At 45.8% G+C, this 20776-nt stretch overlaps 1 protein-coding gene, 1 long non-coding RNA gene and 1 pseudogene across 4 annotated transcripts; 1 reads left to right on the forward strand and 2 right to left on the reverse strand.

Moving 5' to 3' along the window:
• Positions 1-12665, reverse strand: part of LOC120652823 — a 28891-nt pseudogene extending 16226 nt beyond the window's left edge.
• A 214-nt stretch (positions 12666-12879) lies between these two features.
• On the forward strand, positions 12880-16940 carry LOC120652826. Of its 3 annotated transcripts, none has more exons than XR_005666657.1 (3): positions 12880-15069; positions 15165-15247; positions 15320-16940. It is a non-coding gene; the product is annotated as an uncharacterized LOC120652826 (long non-coding RNA). The 3 variants fall into 3 exon arrangements; XR_005666656.1 differs by having other exon boundaries at positions 15168-15247; XR_005666655.1 differs by having other exon boundaries at positions 12880-15247.
• Positions 16941-17071: 131 nt separating this feature from the next.
• LOC120652825 (heat shock cognate 70 kDa protein-like) lies at positions 17072-20413 on the reverse strand. The gene is made up of 2 exons (XM_039930756.1): positions 19777-20413; positions 17072-18862 (listed from the first exon to the last, which is right to left on the reverse strand). The coding sequence occupies exons 1-2, from the start codon at positions 20129-20131 to the stop codon at positions 17376-17378; spliced, it is 1842 nt and encodes a 613-aa protein (XP_039786690.1). The 5' UTR covers positions 20132-20413; the 3' UTR covers positions 17072-17375.
• Between the last annotated feature and the right edge of the window lie 363 nt (positions 20414-20776).

Genomic DNA, 20776 nt, shown 5'->3' on the forward strand with positions numbered 1-20776 from the left:
TCTGTGTTCCTGTCTAAAAATTTTGAGCTGCATTTACTGAGTTTTTCTTTGGTGAATAATCATGCTTAGTATCTTAGGGCTAGATTTACTATTTTTGTTCTGAGTAATCTACACCATAACTGATCTTGATTTTTGTACATGATCTTGTTTAGAGTATGTTTTATCTGCAATAAAAATTTCATGCAGTACTGGTTAAATGCACCTTGAGAAATTTATGCTAAATCATGTTAAGTTAAATGCATAACTAATTTATCTGGTGGTTATAAAGCTTGATAATTTTTCTGGAGTATGTTTAGCTCATGAATAGGCTCTGGTAAAAATTTGAGAATCATATCCCTAGTACAACTCTCTGGAGAATTAATCTTAATTAATGGCTTGTTGTTTTTGTTCTTTTTATTACCTCAGCTGTATAAGTGAATAAAATCTGAAAAAATTACAGTACTGAGTAGATGCTTGGTAGATGCTCTCATAAAATTTGTAGCACCAGAACCCATGTCAAACTTTCTGTGCAAAAAGGTGAAGCAACTAGAGTAATCTACTTACATGCTTTGTTATGGATAATTGCTTTATGATTAGATGCTGAAATTGATACCCTATATGCTAGAGTATATGATCTGTGTTACATTAATTTTTTTTATCACTAGCTCATGAGTAAATTGGTTGCTATGAAATAGTGAAAGTCTGCTATGTTTTAATGATAAGAATGAAAATCAAAACACACAGCTCTTTTATGAAGTAAAGTGAATTTAAGAACTACTCTATAAACGATTGCCCAGAAAATAAAGTTAACTAAGACCACCACAACAAACACGTGCTATTCTGGACTACAACTTTATAGTGAAGGAAAGAAATATGTTTATATCATGTTGTAACAATATTATTTCTGCATGCATATAGAAACGGTAAATCTACTCGACGGTGATTACGAATTGGTGTCCGTGAATACTACCACTCCGGAGGTTGTCTCTCTTATTTGTACTGACTTGAATCAAGACCCGAACCAATGTTCGGAAGAGCAAAAGGCTACTTTTGAACAGTGCCCAAGAAGGCAAGCCCCGGTGCATAATCCCATTATTTTACGCCTTATATTCATCTATCTATTTGTATATGTTGTAATAATTTTTATTGCGCATTTACGTTTTCTAGGAGTTGATCGAAAACCTTAGGTGCATGATCCCTAGGTACCTATGTTTGATACCCGGATCTTTTTATCGACTAGTTGCCATGCTAACTAGGTACGGTAAAAGTCGAGAGGTTTCCTGCCTTTCGCGAGATTATAGGAGTTGACTGACTTTAATTCCTGCTAAAATATAAGGACAACGGGCGGGGTTGTGTAGTTGTGATACCCCGCTGGTATAGTCGAAAATGGTTAAGGTCGCGGTGTGTGGCTCATTTCGTTAAGCGTTTGAAAGTACTAGCCACATACCGAGAAATATGGTAATCGGTAAGCTGAAGTACCTGATTGGACCAGCGAGTGGAACGATCTCGCACCCTCTTGGTAGAAGTAGGTTTTATTTTTTTTGTCCGGACGTACGGGTGCAGAGACGTCGGGCTCTGTAGTCGGGGAGGGTGTTCCGGATCCACGGACTGGAAAGAAAGGGGAAATGTTGTGTGGGTGACTTGGTTCCCATACGTGTGGTCTAGGTTCCCCTGGCCAGGTTGAAATCCGATTCAGAATCGTCCGCCTCTCACGGCATGAGACTGCTTAATGTTTTCGGTCACACAGAGTAACAAGTGGAACATAATGATGATAATACTGCTGGTTGATTAAATGATTGCTCTACCATGTTTGTGTAGAGTTGGATGCAAACTTAGAATGGTTAATCTAACTAGAAGATGGCTAAATAAAATCTGAAAATAAGGATCAACATTTAGTGGCGTTTTTGGCAAAACAAACCCCACCAACCAAAAAGCCTTGCATGTCTAGTTATCGGACTATGTTATATCCGGTGATGGGTCAGTCTTGCTGAGTATTAGTATACTCAGCCTTGCTTGTGGCACTGTTTTTTAGGTACTAACTTCGAAGATCTATTTGTAAGTCTTGCTTGGCCGTGTACCTTGCCTCCGGGCTGGTCTTTTGAGTGGGATGGTCCTTCAGCTGGTGCTGACCACCCTCCCGCTGAGTGACGCTTTCGTACGGGCTTTATCGATGCGTCACGTTATTTCGTTAGTTATCTTTTACTGCTTCCGCTGAACAATGAGACTTGAATAATTTGAGTAGAAGGAACTCTGTAGTACTTTCGCTACTCTGATCATGGTTTGTAATAAATTTCTTTTCCGCTGCAATCACTCTGAGATGTATGAAATGTTCTGTGTTGTAACCTCTGGGCTCACCTTCGTGTGAGTGTTGTCTGCTGATCCTGGAAGAGCGTGGCTTTTATCGAGGCTTCACTCGAGGAACTACCGGTGAGTGCCAATTTGGGTCAGAGTTGCTTAGCAACAAAGATCAGTGCACCCGGGCCCAGTAGTTTTGGGTGGTTCCGCCACATTTACCACCCTTTATCTTAGTGTAGATACAATTATCCACATTATTCTTCTTAAATTCGAATTTCTTAATCACTTGATCGAATTTAAGGTTCCACTGTCTTGACGCTTGCTTAAGCCCGTAAATGGATTTCTTAAGTTTGCATCCCAAATGTTCCTTGCCCTTCACAACAAAACCTTCCGGTTGTGCCATGAAGATGGTCTCATCTAAGTCACCATTAAGGAACGCAGTTTTGACATCCATCTGATGCAGCTCTAAGTCATAATGAGCCACTAGCGCCATAACAATTCTGAATGAATCTTTCTTAGACACAGGGGAGAAAGTTTCATTATAATCAACCCCTTCCTTTTGTGTAAAACCTTTGGCTACAAGCCTTGCTTTGAATCGTTCGACATTCCCTTTAGAATCACGTTTAGTCTTGTAGACCCATTTACAGCCTACTGGTTTGACTCCATTAGGAATATCTACCACATCCCAAACATCATTGGAACTCATGGACTTAAGCTCTTCTTCCATGGCCTCAACTCATTTGGCAGAGTTCTCACATGATACTGCCTCTCTAAACGAGTTAGGATCATCAGATTTCCCAATATCATACATGTCTTCACTTAAGTATGTCTCGTAATCAGGGAAAACTGTCTGTTTCCTAGTCCGCTGTGATCTTCTTAATGGTTCAACAGGCTAAAGTGCTGGTTGAGGTGCAGCCTGAGGCACCTCGATAGGGTTCTGAACTTCAGCATTAGGCGCCACTTGCTCGGCTTGTGGTTCGCTCGCAGGCTCATGAGCTACTTCAACTTGTGGAGCAGCGCTAGTACTCTGAGCAGGAGGCATAATCTGAACAGATGGTGTACTCTGAACGGAAGGAACGAACAGCGGCACTAACTGAGGTGTTACTGTTTCCTGAATCACCGGGATGGGAAGCTCAGCCCGTATTTCTTCAAGATTAATTCCCCTCCTTGTAAAGCTCCCACTGATTCCTGCATCATCTAGGAATACAGCCTGTCTGGTCTCAACGAACTTAGTGAAACGATCAGGACAGTAGAATCGGTAACCCTTAGACTTATCAGGGTATCCGATGAAATAGCAGCTCACCGTCTTATCATCTAATTTTTTTTGCTGTGGATTAAATAACTTAGCTTAGGCTGGACAGCCCCACACACGCAAATAATTAAGCAATGGTTTCTTCCCAAACCACAACTCATAAGGTGTTTTTGGCACAGATTTGGAAGGAACACGATTAAGTATGTGCGCAGCTGTTTTTAATACTTCCATCCACAGCTCCACAGACAAAGTAGAATAACTAAGCATGCTACGTACCATATCCATTAGTGTACGATTACGACGCTCAGCAACTCCGTTTTGCTGTGGTTTGCCCGGCATACTGTACTAGGCCTTTATACCATTCTCTTCAAGATACTTAGCGAATGGTCCGGGTACTTGGCCGAATGGAGCATGTCTCCTATAATATTCACCACCTCGATCCGATCTCACTAATTTAATAGTGACATTATGCTGATTTTCCACTTCAGCCTTGAATATTTTGAATTTATCTAATGACTCGGATCGATCACGAATGGGGTAAATATAACCATAACGAGAGAAGTCATCTGTGAAAGTAATGAACGAGTCAAAACCATCAACAGACTTTACTGGGAACGGGCCACAAATATCAGTATGAATTATTTCTAATAGGCCCGAACTCCGTGTAGCTCCTTTCTTAATTGTCTTAGCGAATTTTCCCTTAATACAATCAACGCATTGTTGATCTAAGTCTGAGAGATCTAATGAATGGAGTATCTCTTCTCTTATGAGACGCTCAATTCTCCCCCTCGAAATGTGGCCCAAACGACGATGCCACAATTTCGAAGAAGTCTCGTCATCACGCTTACGCTTATGCGATACATCATCCACATTCATTGCAGAATAAACATTATCAAGAGAGAGCAAATAAAGATCGCCTTGCAAATGACCAAGGCCCACACTTAAATTATGAAATTTAATGTTGCACACAGAGTTGCCAAACTCACAAATATGTCCCGACTTATCTAAACGCGAAACAGAAATAAGGTTTCTCTTCAAACTGGGAACATAAAGAACATCATACAAACTAAGGTTGAAACCGCCTGGTAACTCCAAATCGAAACTCCCAATGCCTTCAACCATCACTTCATTGCCATCAGCCACTCTTAGGCTTCGCTCCCCCTCTCTTATAGTTCGGATCGAACTGAATACCTACAGTGAATTGGAAATGTGCACAGTGGCACCTGAGTCAATCCACCAAGTATTAGGAGAAAAATTCACTAAGAATGATTCGTCAATAAAACATACATAATCAGTAATTGTACCTTTGTTCTTAAGCCACTCCTTAAATCCATGGCAATCCTTCTGCTCATGTTTAGGTGATTTGCAGAACTTGCATAGCCTCTCATTAGAGGTCTTCTTATGTGACACGGCCTTGCTCTTATGGCCCTTAAACTTTCTCTTATGCTGCCTGCTGCTGCCAGACTCAGCCTGATGCTTAGGAGTGTTGCTCATGCTAACACGCCCAAAGCGCTCGCTGACCATGTTGACAGCATTCTTCATCCTTTCAGCTTTCTGTCTTTCTTCTTCCTCAACACAGTAGCTAATGAGTTTAGCCATGCTCCAAGTCGCCTTCTGAGTGTTGTAGCTTATTTTGAAGGGACTGTACTGTACTGGCAGAGAAGTCATGATGAAGTGCACCAGAAAACCATCAGAGATAGCCATATCCAGTGTCTTCAGCTTATTTGCCATGTCACACATGCTCATAATGTGCTCCCTGATTCCACTTTGCCCATCATACTGTGAAGTCAGCATCTTCATGATCAGGGTGCTAGCATAAGTCTTGGAAGAACTCTTAAAGTTCTCCTCCACCTTGGCAAGGTATGCCTTGGCGCTCAGATCATTACCATTCTGGTCCTTATCAGGAATAGCACCACAGATGGCCGGAGTGATCATGTTCTTAATGATCATGTTGGCCATCCTGTCTGATTTCTCCCACTTCTCAATGGCAGTATGATCACCATTGGGATCAGCAGGCTCTGCTAGCTTGTCTTCACGTAAGGCGAGATCATACTCGCACACAGCAATGGCAACATTAACATCTTTATACCAGCTTGGATAGTTGGTGCCATTCAGGGGTTCAATGGACTTCAGGTAGCCCGTCACAGTGTTCACTGAAAATCATGAGAACAATAACTTAATTAAACTCACAATTAAGATGTGCATAAGAAGTATGAAATTAACCCTTCGATGGTCTGATTAAAATCATACATAAATTTCAATTTGCATCATCGATGGGGAAAACAAACGAAATTTATCATTAAAACTCGTAATTAAATCAACGATGGTCAGAATTAATTGCAAGTACTCTAAATAAACTTCCCGATGGTTCCATTTAAATAGAGTGCATCTTAATTGCTTATGGTGGATGAGCATAATTTTCAGTGAATAAATGCAATTAAAACATAATTAAAAGCATTTACATAACTCATGGAAAAACTAAATAACATAATGCTGGTAATAATAAGTGCAACAGAAATAATTAAAGCCTTTAACATAACAGCAGCAATTAAAATTAAGCTTAAATCATAAAAAACAGTAATACAAAAGGCTTTAACATCAAATTGGGCTAAAAGACATAAATCTGGATAAAAACAAGAATGGCCCAAAAAAAATCCCCTTACTCGCGCGGCCCAAAACGCACAGTCAGCCCATTTGGCCTAGATCGGCCCACTAACCAGCAAACCCTAACGCCGGTTTGATCTCAGCCGTTCATCTTGATCCAAAAGCCACGATCTGATGTGGTGTAGTATAAAACAGTGGAAGCTGGTCTGAACCCTAGTTTCCTCACTCCACTTTCTCCTCAGATAGTAGCCGCCGAACGCTTCAAGGCCCAGCGCCGCACGCCGGCGTCATGCGCTCGGTGCCTTGGCCGACAGCAGCGCTCGGGCCCCGGCCGCCGCAGCGCGTGCGCGCAGGCGGGCGCGCCTGACGCGCGGACGGTACTGGCCGCCGCCGCTCGCACGCAGCAGGGAGCTGCGCCTGGGGCGCTCTGCGGCTCGGGCCGGCTGGCCGCCGCCTTGCGCCTGCAAGCCGCCGCCTTGGGCCACGCGCGGGAGCTGCGCGCCCCGCTCATGCGCGCGAGCCACCACTCCCAGATGCGCCGTGTGGGCCGCCTGCTGATGGCCGCGTGCTCCGCGCGGGCCTGACCGCCGCCTGGTGCGGCTCGCAGGCCACCGCCTGATGCGCGGTCACACGCGTAGCAAGCGCCGGCCGGTGCCTCCTCATGGCCCGAGCTCTCCTGATGCACCACTGCGGGTCCTCCCGCCGGCGCCGCGTGCGATTGAGTCGCGCGCGGCTCCGTCGGGGGGTCCTTCGGTGGTGCTTGCTCTGCGAACCAACTCACGGCTGCCTCTGAGGTAAGACTCTTAGGGTTAGGGTTCATGAGGAATTTTGGGGATTTCTTATGCGATCTGAAATTTGCATTCCCTTTCTTCTCAAATGCTGACTGACCCTAAACCCTAATGCATCTAATTTCATGGATTTGGATCTAATTTGCGGAAAATTAACATGAACAGAGGCTTAATTTGGGGAAAAACTTAGTACCGAAACCCTAGATCCCTAATTGCATTATTAATCATCAATTGCCTCGGTTTAATCATGAATTAGCATAAACATTAATGATTTGCATCTAATCCGAGACACTTAGCATTAACATATCAAGATTAAACTTAAACTTAACCTAAACCGAATTAGATTAGATCTAATCTCGTGATCAGAAACCTAATTAACCATGATTTAGATCTAATCAAGTATGATTAACATGTGAAAGCCATTCTACAGGATCTAATTGTATCTAAAACATGAATCAAACTTAACTGTGCAATAGGATCTAATCTGCACAGTTCATATGCATCTTAAACCGACGAAAATCAGAGGCATAAACATGGCTTAAAGTTGACCATGCATGACTAGGTTAAGATGGCTCATGATACCGATTGTTAGAATTGCCAAAACTTAATATTAGTGGCACATTACCCAGGATCTTAACATAACCTAGTTCATGACAAATCAATCTAATGCGGAATAAATGGTAATCATTATACCAGCGTTAGCAGTAGCAGCAGTCATTTACGCCTGATACGTAGAGGAAGTAGGCGTTCTTGTCGGTGTAGGAGATGCAGCAGCGAATCGGCGTCCTCCGGGCGCCAACGGGAGTGATTGGCCTTCCAAACCCCTCCAGTGCCCTTAGCGATCAGACTAGCGGTGGCTAGAGTTTTAGATTGAGATGAATGTGTGATTAAGGTGCTAACCGCGACCTTATATTTATAGGCACTGTGGGGCTGGGGGCAGCCTCTGGAAACAGGCCTAATGGGCATGCTGATCACAGCTCATTAGGGTTTTATCATTAGATTTCCTTAATCGCGTTTAGGTAGTTTAAACGTTTTTCTTAACTGTGAAGATCAAATATATCTTAACTGAAATATTTCAACACAGCCCCGCAGGAGGCTGGGCGCGGACGCGGGCGCCGCCACACGTATACAACAGACACGTCTCGGCTCGCGGGGGACGCCGCTGGCCGTCTATCTTCGCCGGCGGGTCGTGCCGGGGCCGTCCCCACTCCAAACCAACCAACGCGGCCTACGCGTGCACGCCGTGGCGCCGCCGCGCTCAGGCGTACTCCTGCGTCCTCCAGCTTCCTCGCCAAGCCCTCGTATCGTAACCAGCTTGCACCGTGCCCTCTGCCCTGGGATGAATCCGAACAGTTGCTGTGCATGACAATTGACAACCGCTACAGGTTTTTTCTCGGACGGAGCCCCAGCCCCGGTGAGCCGTGAGCTTCGGCCGCCGTCAGTCAGTGCTGTGCGCCGGCCGCGTCCGTGAAGGATATCTCGGCAATCGCGCTCAGGTTCGGGAGAAAACATCGAGCACCACCCCTGGTGATCTCGAGAAACGCCGCGACCGCGCCGCCGGGCAAGGCCCGCACTCCGCCATGCGGACATGCGGTCACCGTGCTTCACCCCGCTGGGCGCTACAGTTCCGTCCGCGGCCAAGAGTCGCCGCGGACGGCCTGTGCGTGGTCACCCTCTCCGTTCACGGCCACCACCTGCCGCGCCCTTCTGGTGAACGGTGTGTGTGGTCAGCGGCCGTGCGGACGCAGCTATCCCTGGAGCACACGTTCCATCGTTCCGCGCGGGGTGCTTGCCTGTGGCCCCGCGGCGTGCGTCCGAACCTGCGGAGCGCCACGGGCACGGCCCCCGGCGTCTGAGCTCGGCGAGGCAGCACGCCTTACCGGATCCACCCGATCTGAGCCGCACTAAGCCGATCGGACGGGCCTCAGCTACCCAAGGGATGGACGGCATCTGAAATACCGTCCACCCCGGGATCGCAGTAGACGCCGTCGTCATGACGACGGCCTTCAGGACTTGCCGCCGCCGCGCAGAACTGATGAACACGCGTTTCAGACACCGAGCACCCACCCCTAGGGGGGAAAAGAGCATGCTGGCGCCTGGCGCTTCATGGCACGCCTCGCCGGAGCATCGCGCGTTCCTGCTGGGATCCATTCCTTCTGGGGATCTCACGCCAGTCGAAGAACACCTGCATCAGAGTGAACACCCTTCGAAGTTCAAGCGACTATGAGGGATGTGTAGAGATGGGGACATTTTGAGATGTAATTTGTAATACGGACAGTGGACGCTGCTGGTCTGAGAAATTGTATTCTTTCTGCTACTATTTGTTTGCCGTATGCCACCAGCTTTGGTCCAAGCGTTTCTGAACGTTGCGCCAGTTGCATACCTGCTGGGTGACTCTGGTTTCAGGCTTTCAGCCAGTTCTGGTTGAATGATGGATCTTTGGCTTAGGAGTAGCAACAATCATTTTATTAGGTGCGCCATTTTGACACCAGGTAAACTCTGTTGTGTCCGGAGTACTGAAATTAGATTGCAGAGGCAAGACATTCAACAGATATATAGAAGGTTACTCTAATATCGCCAATTAACACATGGTTCAAGAAAATACTGAAAATAAAGTTCAAGCTAGGCTATGGCCATGCATATGCGAAGCCATAAGTTGCAGGATAACAATATTACTAGCATTAAGCATCCAGTGCAGGGAGAACTACTAGTAGTAATAAGTAATAAAAATAAGTAATTCCTTGCAGACGGCCATTGCAGTGCGATGCCGCTCGTACGCCTTGGATACGGGGTAGTGCTGAAGAGTCACTTTCCACGCTTAGTTCTCTTGGCCTGCTCGGGGTTCCTTGATTCCATCTCCTTTGCCTTGTACCACTCGGCCTCCTGCACCATGCGCTCGATTTCCTCCTTGGCCAGCCGGCCGCTGCGGTAACTGATGGTTATGCTGTTCCTCTGCCCAGACATGTCCTCTGCCATCACGTTCAAGACGCCGTTCGCATCGATATCAAAGGTGACATCAAGAGGTACGCCCTTGGGTGCAGGAGGGATGCCGGTGAGCTTGAATTCGCCAAGCAGATTGTTGTCTTTGGTGCTCGGGCACTCGCCCTCGTAGACCCGGATGGAAACGTCGGTCTGGTAATCGTCCGCGGTTGTAAAACGTTCCTTCGTCTTGGTGGGAATGGCTGTATTCCGAGGGATCACAATGCCCATAACATCATATGTCCTGGTCCCCATCTTATCCAACGTGGTCGCTATCCCAAGCGAGAGTGGAGTGACGTCAAGCAGAAGGATGTCTGTCGCCTTCCCGTCGCCGGTTTCGCCACTAAGGATAGAGGCCTGGACGGCGGCGCCGTAGGCAACGGCCTCGTCTGGGTTGATGCTCCGGCAGAGCTCCTTTCCATCAAACAAGTCCTGTAGCATGCTCCGAACCTTGGGGATCCGGGTGGAGCCACCCACGAGGATGATGTCGTGCACGCTGCTCTTGTCCACCTTGGCGTCGAGGAGGCACTTCTCCACAGCCTCCATGCACTTACTGAAGAGTTCCTTGTTGAGCTCCTCGAACCTGGAGCAGGTGATGGTTTCGGAGAAGTCGATGCCGTCGTGCAGTGAGTCGACCTCAATGGTTGTTTCTGCCATTGAAGACAACAATCTCTTTGCCTTCTCACAGGCTGTTCTCAACCTCCGGAGTGCCTTGTGGTTGCTTCTGATGTCAGTCTTCCTGTGTTTTTTTATGAACTCCCTCATACAGTACTTCAACATCTCACTGTCAAAATCCGCCCCGCCAAGGTGAGTGTCACCGGTGATGGCCTTCACCTCGAAGAGACCCTTGCTTGTGTCAACACCAGGATCAATGTTGAGGAGAGAGACATCCAAGGTGCCGCCACCGAGATCAAATACTAGCACTGTTCTTCCTCCATCGCTGACTGGCATCCTGTCAAGACCGTAGGCAATGGCAGCTGCAGTAGGTTCGTTGATGATTCGCATCACATTCAGTCCGGCGATGGCGCCAGCATCAATTGTGGCCTGGCGCTGAGAGTTGTTGAAGTAGACCGGCACGGTGACAACGGCGTTTTTGATAGTGGTGCCCAGAGAGACCTCGGCTGTCTCCCTCATCTTGGCCAGCACCATGGAGGAGATCTCCTCTGCTGAGAATTGCTTCTCCTCACCGTTGAACTGCACCACTATCATCGGCCGGTCCTCCTGACCTGCAACAACTTTGAAAGGCCACAGCTTGATACTTCTTGGACGGACTCGTCGCTGTGTCGGCGTCCGATTAGTCGCTTCACCTCTGTAAAAAGAATCAGTCATGTAGTCAGTAGATTGAGCCATGTATAGGTTAAGCTTCAGCTATATGAGCTGCATCTCTCGCCATTTCCATTCCCAAAAGTTCTTCCCGTCTCCTTTTACTAACCAAAACACTCCTGAGTATTGGATTGCACCAGCTACACCCTAATCTTTTAGTATACATGCAACTTCATTTTGACAAAAAAAACAGGTACTCCCTCCGTTCCAAATTATAAGTCATTCCAAGAATTTTGGAGAGTCAAACCATATCAAAGTTTGACCAAAATTATAGAGAGAAATATAAAGATTTATGACATTAAATAGGTGCACTATGAAAATATAGCTAATAAAAAATCTAATGATACTTAATTGGTATCATAAATATTATTATCTTGTCATATAAATTTGGTCAAATTTAAAAAAAATTGACTCTCCAAAATTTTTGGAATGACTTATAATTTGGAACGGATGGAGTATTTAAGAGTGGTTCTGCACAGAGATTCAAGGTGTTGTAAAACTCAGGTATTTTATTAAATGAGCTCTACACCTAAAATTTTAGTTTCACCAACTCTGCCTAGATTTTACACCAAAAAAATCATTGTTACTCTAGTACAAGTTTTTTTTGTGATAACTTTACTCTAGTACAAGTTGACTGTAACTCTTGAATAAACTGAGTTTAACTACAAATACCTTAGCCACACCCAAATTCAGTTTCGGTGACCCGTCAAACAATTAATCTCAAGCAGTACAATCTGACGGCCACAAATTCAGGTTTGAGGAGGGCCAAAAATACCCTGGCACAGTTTAGCTTTTCCGTTAAAAAACTGAGACGGCAAATTAGATTAAATCTACTCAATTAGCTCATAGTTGTTTTTATTTGAACTCTGAAAGGCTATCTGCTCTTAGCCTTTGCTGGCAGCTTCGTAGAAACATCCTAGTAGTTCCTACTATGAAAACCTCGGCAATCTAGGTAGGCATAGCTGATCAATCTGTAATCTAAAAAAAAGGCTATTCGATCTGTGACGCAAATCAGCGAGACGCCGAGACCACGCGAGCGCAAAGCTAGTGGCGGCTGAAGAAAACAACGAGTTATATATACACAAGCGAGTGAAGAAACAGGTTGTGCGTGGTTCTCACCGAAGATGGTGTTGTCGGGGTTCAGCGCGGCCTGGTTCACGGCCGCCTCGCCGACGTGCCTCTCGGCTCCCTTGAACGCGACGCAGGACAGCGTGAGGCTGTTGCCCTGGTCGTTGGGGAGGACCTCGCAGCTGCCGTTCCGCCACACGGCCACGCACGAGTACGTCGTCCCCAGGTCGATGCCGATCGCCGGGCCGTCGCCGGCGTTTCCCTTCGAGTCCGCCATATCTTCACCCTCGGAGGCGAGGAGAAGCACTACTAGTACTAGTGGACTGTTGGTAGCTTGCTTGGTACAATGGTACTACACTACTACATCGAGATTTATGCCCGGCGGCTTTAATGTTTCTAGTAATGGGAATGGCAGCCTCGCTGAACATTGGTTGGGGTGGCGGCGCGGGGAAGACCTACAGGCGAGGATACTCCCCGTTGCCAAGGAGCCCAGGATACTCCCGTTAACGGGCCAAAGGGCCCACATGGGAATAGTATCTATTTGAGGCCCATAATGAAAAGGCGGCTCCGCTTTCTTTGTTCTTCCCCGTTCGGGCCCCCCTTTCGGACCTGCTTTGATGGATTCCACTTCCATCGAAGCAATTTGCTTCTCCCTTTCGGTGCCGGCGGGCGGCGGCCGCTGCTGCCGAGGTTTGTTTCCGCCTTCCCAGAGGCACTCTTTCCCTGCGGATGCGGGGTGCTCCCACGGCCCCCCACTGTTCATCCTCCTAGTCCTAATTCCTAAACCTGCTGCCGTCGTCCGTGTTACCCGGCTGCGCCAGCACGTCGTCATCAGGCAGGTGCTCTCAGTTTGTGGTGAAGTGCATCTTGATTTTGTTCGTTTTGAACCATTTCTGTGCGAACGGTGTCGAGTAGAAAGAGCTAGCCTTAGTATTGGGCACAGGCATTGAACTATTTTAGTCATGGTTTTATTTTCATTTTCTCAGGCAGCCTTAGTATGGCAGGTTCAGTTATTAGCATGCTACCATCCCCTTCCATTCTTGATTGTGATTTTAGATGTTCCTTTCGTATCATACTGTGTAAAGTCCAATGTTTGACAGCTAGCTTATTTCATAAACGTACTGCTTGGTACAGTCTGGATAGTGAATAAAAAATAATGCAAGACTGAATAAAAAATTAGTAGAAGTCTGGATAGTGAAGAAGAATGCATGCCGTTGCAGTTTGCTATTTTTATTGTGGTCTAATAGCTGCTTGTTACAGTCTTATAGAGTATTTTAGTAGTTTCCATTCAGTAAATAAAACTTGCCCAAAGGAGGTATTTAGTGATCTAGCTTACTGGCAACCTCTCCCTCAAATAAAATTATGAGACAATATCTCTATCAATCCTGGTGCTTACTGTTCATTTCCAATATTAGTTACTTTCATAGGCCTGTGCACTGGTACATACTTTCTTCTTCTCCAAGCTTCATACACGCAGTCCATCAATTTTAATGCATCATCTTCTTGCTCATTATCTTCCAGTTCAATGCATCTGTCAGGACGTGCTCTTCCTTGGTTTACATTTGAGCTTTAGTACAGCTTTTCATACTAGAAAAGCTATTTGTTCCAAACTATATAAATCCAATGCAGTATGTAATTGTTTTGACAGTACTATGCCCTGGTTATCCATTAATCGGATTTTGCTTTCCTGATTTAAAGTAGCACCACCTTCAGCTGGTCCAAATGCTTGGAACACATCTTCTTGATTATACTTTAACAGATATACAAAAAATTATTACCTGGCAATCTACAAGGTCTGTTTACACATGTTTCTCAGTACGTCATTGTACAGAAGGAGGATCAATCTGACTGAGTTGTGCCTCATTTTCTCACATTATCTATCCTATGTCACAAGAGATTAGCATAGTAATATTACCTGATGTTTCTCCTCTCCAATAATACCCTGCTCTTTATTACCACAAATCAGCCTTACACCTATTGGTAAATGAGTTTCTACAACAGCCCTTACTAATAATTTTGAACTTAACTACATATGGCTATTTCAGTTCCATGATAAAAATAGATAACTTCGGTATCCAAAGAAGTTCCTTGATTTTAACAAGGCAACATACGTTGAGGTCATAGGATAAAAACAGCTAAATTTTGTTAAAAAAAATCTGGACCAACTTTTAGGAGGAACTAGGTGGTTTTATATTAAGAAAATAGGCACCCAAGTTCGTCTCAGCGAGGACTTGAACCTGGGTGGTCTAGGCGACTTGGCGTTAGGCGTGCATCCACACCCTCAACCATGCTAGGCTCAGTTTCCTAACTGCTAGTTTTTTTTTCAGAATTTCCTAATGATATTGATATTAGCAGCAACCTGAACACAGTATAACCTTGTGATTTCAATCATGTTTATTATTGAATAATTTTAACCTGTTAGAGAAGTATCCCAGTGGATATACTGGTGTAATCTTGCTTTTGGCCTATAAAAAGTCACGATATCTTTTCACAGGCAACATTGATTGAATATGTTCCTGTTCCTGGTTACATCTTCTATGACCATAACAAAATAGTAGTATACCTTGAGCTCCTGCAGCATCTGCGCACCGTTCTCGACGCACTCCGGGCGCACTGACTTCATCTGAAGCGCTCCAAGTGCTCGTTCGGGGCCTCGTCGGTGGCATACCTGGGCCACATCATCTCGGCGGGCGGCGACGCCATGGACGCTGACAAGGTCGCCATGGTGGCCGAGTGGTCGGTGCCACGGTCGGCTCATGGCCTGCGGGGCTTCCTCGGCTGGTGTGATAAATATCATTTATCTCTTTAGCTTACTTTCTTAACTGTTCTGTGGCATGCATTTTTCTTTTTTTCAATACTAATGTTCTTATATTTAGTAGAATAATGGAAGCAGTTTGCAAGGCATGATGTGGTTTTGGTCACTGTTACATCTAGCACCAACACAATTCACAGTATCCAGGTGTGTCATCTCTCCATTTAATAATTATTTTGTTCCTTGACCTGGCTAAAGCTTGCTATTGGTTTTATATAGGATCTGGGTCTCTAAAATAGTTGAAGTTACAAATTATTCACACCTGAGGTGAACATATTTCTATGTGATTGCTGATGTAAAGCAGTGCTTCTGGGAAGCTCGATAAAAATCTAGGTCTGCTATACCATGTCCAATTTAATAAGTTCTCTTTGTTGTTCTCTGTCATACATATATTTCTGAATAATTGAAGACTATGTTACCTACTGTTTACACATGTCCAATGTAATAAGTTCTCTTTGTTGTTCTCTGTCTGCATGTTTTTCTTGCCAATGTTTAATATTTAGTTATCAAAACCATACTACAATCTTTTTTTGCCATCACAAACTCCGCTGGATGGGACTGGAATAGGAAAAGAACATATTCAATTCACCTGTCAGTTGATTTTGTCAGAAATCTGAATGGAGAATTGTATAGACAATAAAAACTTATTTGCATGGAATAGGAATAAATAAAGAATGCAACAATTTCCTGAATCGAAGTAGCGCAGCTAAATTGTATTTCTGCTCTGCATTAATGTTTGAGTAGTTTATTTATAAAACATGACCTTCATCATGCAGTAGCTTTGATCTACAAGTATTCCTTTTCAGTACCATATCTTTATTGCGCTAAGTTCCCTATCAAAATTGAATCCAAGACTTTTTCATATTGTGACAAAATCCACATAGGAATGTATTCACTATTTAGCTCAATTAAAAATATTTTATCTCAGAGGTTGTGTCCTTCCTTGACTACCTGCCCTTAAACAAACAGAACGATGACAGGTGCATGAGGTAGAAGGATCTCTTGGTTGCCTGCACTTGGTATCAGGTTATGATATACATCTCCATTCAGTTTTTTTATCCTTTGGCATTGTTTATTCAAAGCATTGCCTTCTTGCAGTGGCGGAGCTAGAACCAACATAAAGGGGGGGGCAATTTGCCAATGAAAACCATCCGTAATTAGGTCATCAAGAAATTAGTATCACAGTTCAACAGATACAAGTGTGTATTTGTCTGTGAAAACCATCACACTACCAAATTAATATTATATTATTTATATGCATGCCAAAATGGTTGGACGCATAGAATCAACCATACCAAAAGATGCATGTTTGGCTAATTGCTGTACGAAGAGCAGGCGAGCAGCAGACAGGCCAGACTTGCTGAGGAACCGGAGAGACAGAGACAGGAGATTATGCGTTATGGCCTTATGGGGCCATGGACTTCAGAAAAATTTGAGAGACAAGGGGGGGGCCATGGCCCACTATGGCCCCCATGTAGCTCCGCCAGTGCCTTCTTGTGATGTGATGCAGAAACGGAGACCAGAAAGTTACCAGGACTTGGGTGTGTGAAGTTCCTCTCGAACCAATGATCCTGAGATCATTTGCTCATCATGCTCACTGCATAATCTTGATGTCCAGAAAGACAGCAAATGACTTTTCTCAAATTTGCCTTACTATTCCTGAGGATTAGCATATTTTTTTTGGTACTTTGCTTGGCTGAAACAGAGCAGTAACATCATGTTTGTTTAGCTAGACAATGGTCATTTACTAAAAGAATTCGGTGCCAGACAGTATGGTGTAAGGCTATCAGCAGAACATCTATACGGTTTACTTCCTTGTAGTATAAAAAGCAGATTACTGCTATTTGTGGTATGCTTATGGAATGTGATTTCACTTTCTGCCAGTTCTGGTTACATGATGGGTTTGCAGTATTTTCTTTTCTTTAATGATGTACTAACAATCACTCTAGATACGGCATTTTGAAATCAAACTGAGAAACTCTTACGTACGGAATACTGAAATTATAAGTACAGATGCAAAAAAAAAACCACCAGTTAACACATGGTTCCAGAAACAATGAGAGCTCAAGCTAGCTAGGCTATGGCTGTGCATATGCCAAGCCAGAAGTTGCAAAGTAACGAGCCTGTTCGGCTGGTAGAATGAATAGTACTCGGCTGGTAGATTGAATAGTATTGTGTGAGAGGAAATAAGCCGTAATAAGCCAAGCCAAGTCTAGACCAAGCCAAGCCAAGTGAGACCTCTCATTCGTCTTGTACATGGGGTGGGGTTGAAGAATCACTTTCCATGCTTAGCTCTCTTGGCCTGCTTGGCACTCCCTGATTCCATCATCCCCTTTGCCTTTTGCCTCTCGGCCTCTTGCGCCATGCGCTCGATTTCCTCCTTGCGCAGCCGGCTTCTGTGGTTGGTGATGGTGATGTTGCTCGCCCGCCCGCTGGTCTTGTCCTCCGCCGACACGCTCAGGATGCCGTTCCCGTCGATGTCGAAGGTGACATCGAAACGGGGCACTCCCCTGGGCGCCGGGGGGATGCCGGAGAGCCGGAACTCGCCGAGCAGGTTGTTGTCCTTGGTGCTCGCGCTCTCGCCCTCGTACACCTTGATGTCGATGGTGTCCTGGTTGTCGTAGAAGGTGCTGAAGCAGTCCATCACTTGCCTGGTCGGGATGGTGGTGTTCCTTGGGATCAGGACGGTCATGACGTCTCCTTTCGTTCGGATCCCAAGAGACAGCGTCGTGACATCGAGCAGTAGGAGCTCGCCCACCTTGCCATCGCCAGTTTCGCCATTGAGGATGGAGGCCTGGATGGCAGCGCCGTGCGCGACCGCCTCGTCAGGGTTGATGCTCTGGCACAGCTGCTTCCCGTCGAAGAAGTCGCGGAGCATGCTCCGCACCTTGGGGATGCGGGTGGAGCCACCGATGAGGACGATGTCGTCGACGCTGTTCTTGTCCATCTTGGCGTCGCGGAGGCACTTCTCCACGGCCTCCATGCACTTGCTGAAGTGGTGCTTGTTGAGCTCCTCGAACTGGGATCGGGTTATGGTTTCGGAGAAGTCGATGCCCTGATGAATCGAGTCGACCTGAATTTTGGTTTCAGCCATGTAAGACAGCATTCTCTTCGCCTTCTCGCAGGCTGTCCTCAGCCGCCGGAGCGCCTTCTGGTTGCTTCCAATGTCATCCTTTCCGTGCTTCCCGTGCTTCTTTATGAACTCCCGCAGGCAGTAATTGACCATCTCGTTGTCAAAATCCGCCCCGCCAAGGTGAGTGTCACCGGCCGTGGCCTTCACTTGGAACAGAGCCATACCAATGTCAGTGCCGGGATCAATGTTCAGGAGAGCGACATCCAAGGTGCCGCCGCCGAGGTCAAAGATCAGAACTGTTCTTCCTCCATTGTTGTTGATGGACATCTTGCCAAGACCGTAGGCGATGGCTGCAGCGGTGGGCTCGTTGATGATGCGTATTTCATTCAGTCCAGCGATGTAGCCGGCGTCCCTTGTAGCCCGGCGCTGCGAGTCGTTGAAGTAGACAGGGACAGTGATGACGGCTTTTCTGACCGTGGTGCCGAGAAAGACCTCGGCGGTCTCCCTCATCTTGGCTAGCACCATGGCGGAGATCTGTTCAGGCGTGAACTGCGTCTCCTCGCCTTTATACTGCACCTCGATTATCGGCCAGTCCTCGCGATCACCTGCGACGACCTTAAAAGGCCACACCTTGATGCTTTCTTGCACAGGCTTGTCACTGAATCGCTGGCCGATCAGTCGCTTCACATCTACAAGGAGCAGGTCATGTGTAAGCAATTCAGTGAAACAGAAATGCTTCATTTCTGCAGAAGTGACGGAATGTGAAACAGTAAACGAGCTAGCAAACAATAACTGAGCTTGTCACTCAAATTAGTACGGCCGATATGTGGAGTACTCGCATGTAGCTTGGAATTCTGTAAATACAAACCAGAAGGAAAATATGTGGATGTAGTCTAAAAGAATTGCTAATGTAGAAAACTAGAACGAATCCATGGTAATTGTTTCTAATTTGTTTCTCATTTGAATTTTATTTTAAAAACAAAAAGATGAGACTAACATCCAGAAGTGACGGATGTACTAGTATAAAACAAGAGATTGTTGCTTATTCGAATTTTAAAATACTACCTGGCCATGGTAATTTCTCCGTTTGCAAGCAGGAATTAATGATGGGACTAACTGAGCAAAGAAATTGCATGGCAGGACTAGTTGGTGTGTTTAATAAGGGAAAACAAATGCATGCGTAGAATACGAGAAGGTAGTACTCCAATAAATCCAGCAGGCAAACAGAAAAAATAATAAAGGGTAGAAATATGAACGGGTGGCTTGAGAAATCAGGCTTGTCATCTGTGTTGGTATGAACGCGTAAAAAAAAAACATCCGATCTACCGCAGAGTATTCGATCTACAGCGAGCATCGACGAACTAGTATGCTTGAATGGTGGATGCTTTGAGCTGCTGACGGATTGATCGACTTCATTATTTCTAGTACATTCTAGTCGCTGCTACTATCAATCATGAACACGCGCGCATCTCGTCAGTCTAAGCATCTGCTGCAAAACTACAATCATACAGAGGGCGCAGCTGATCTGGGACGAGCCCAAAGCTTTCTGACTACCGACGGAAGTACAGGCGAGCGAGGGATCAAGCAGCTAGCCACTTCTTACCGAAGACAGTGTTGGTGGGGTTCAGGGCGGCCTGATCCACGGCCGTCTCGCCGACGACCCTCTCGGCGTCGGTGAACGCCACGCAGGACGGCGTGAGGGGCCTGCCCACGTCGTTGTCGATGATCTCGACGCCGCGCCCCTGCCACACGGCAACACAGGAGTAGGTCGTCCCCAGGTCGATGCCGACCGCCGGGCCTTCGCCTTCCCAGGCCGCCATCGCCGCCTTCGGTGCCTGCGGAGGCCAGGCGAACAGGGGTGCGAGTATGGGTGGTAGGAGTGTGGAAACTGGATCCAGGAAGAATTGAACTTGACTGTTGGTAACTTGTGCATTTCTTTTTTCAAAAGAATGCCTCATTTATTAATGGGAGTAGACTATTCTTTCGTTTGAAATTTGAAATGTAGTACATATTAAAGCAAGGCTAATAATTTAGTCTATTGCTAGCTGCAAAACTCTTTATTTGCAGCTCATCTCTTAGCCTACTTGTATAGTGGTTTAGCCCCCCACTGTTAATATATGACCCACTTGTCTATATCACAAATTTTTTTGTCAAAGCTAATCTTACAGCCCACTCCCTCTCTCCCTCCTCCACCTCATCATTCAGTCTCCTTCTAGTCCACCATAATACTTGCTTTTAATACTTGCTTTTAGTCTGAGGCCAGTTTCAGTGGAAATGTCATCGACACAGTACCAAAACTGTAAACTAGAGCTCTGTTTGTAAGGGCTTCTTGCGCAGCTCCGCGAGCGGCTCCAGGCGAAGCCCTCCAAACGGACTTTTTTTTGCAGCAGCTTCAAGGTGGAGCCGCATCCGGAGCCAGCGACGGCTTCCACAGAGGAGGAGGTGTGGCTCCGAGGGAGATAGAAGAAGAAAAATGAAAGAAAATTGAATAATGTAAATGAAAGAAAATAGATAGAAGAGATATATTTCTACACATAAAAAATGGAGAACAAAATCGAATCACCAATACAAGGCACAACCCTTTGCACTCTTTGTGTTTCTAG

The sequence above is a fragment of the Panicum virgatum genome, chromosome 9K, assembly GCF_016808335.1.
Source record: "Panicum virgatum strain AP13 chromosome 9K, P.virgatum_v5, whole genome shotgun sequence".
Lineage (NCBI taxonomy): Eukaryota > Viridiplantae > Streptophyta > Magnoliopsida > Poales > Poaceae > Panicum > Panicum virgatum.

What these genes read in the sequence shown, in the direction of transcription:
- LOC120652825 (XM_039930756.1), bottom strand. Translation starts at nt 20,131, where the DNA reads ATGAGGCATTCTTTTGAAAAAAGAAATGCACAAGTTACCAACAGTCAA. An exon ending in CCCCACCAACACTGTCTTCG is followed by an intron (nt 18,863 to 19,776) that starts GTAAGAAGTGGC and finishes TGCTCCTTGTAG; the next exon opens with ATGTGAAGCGACTGATCGGC.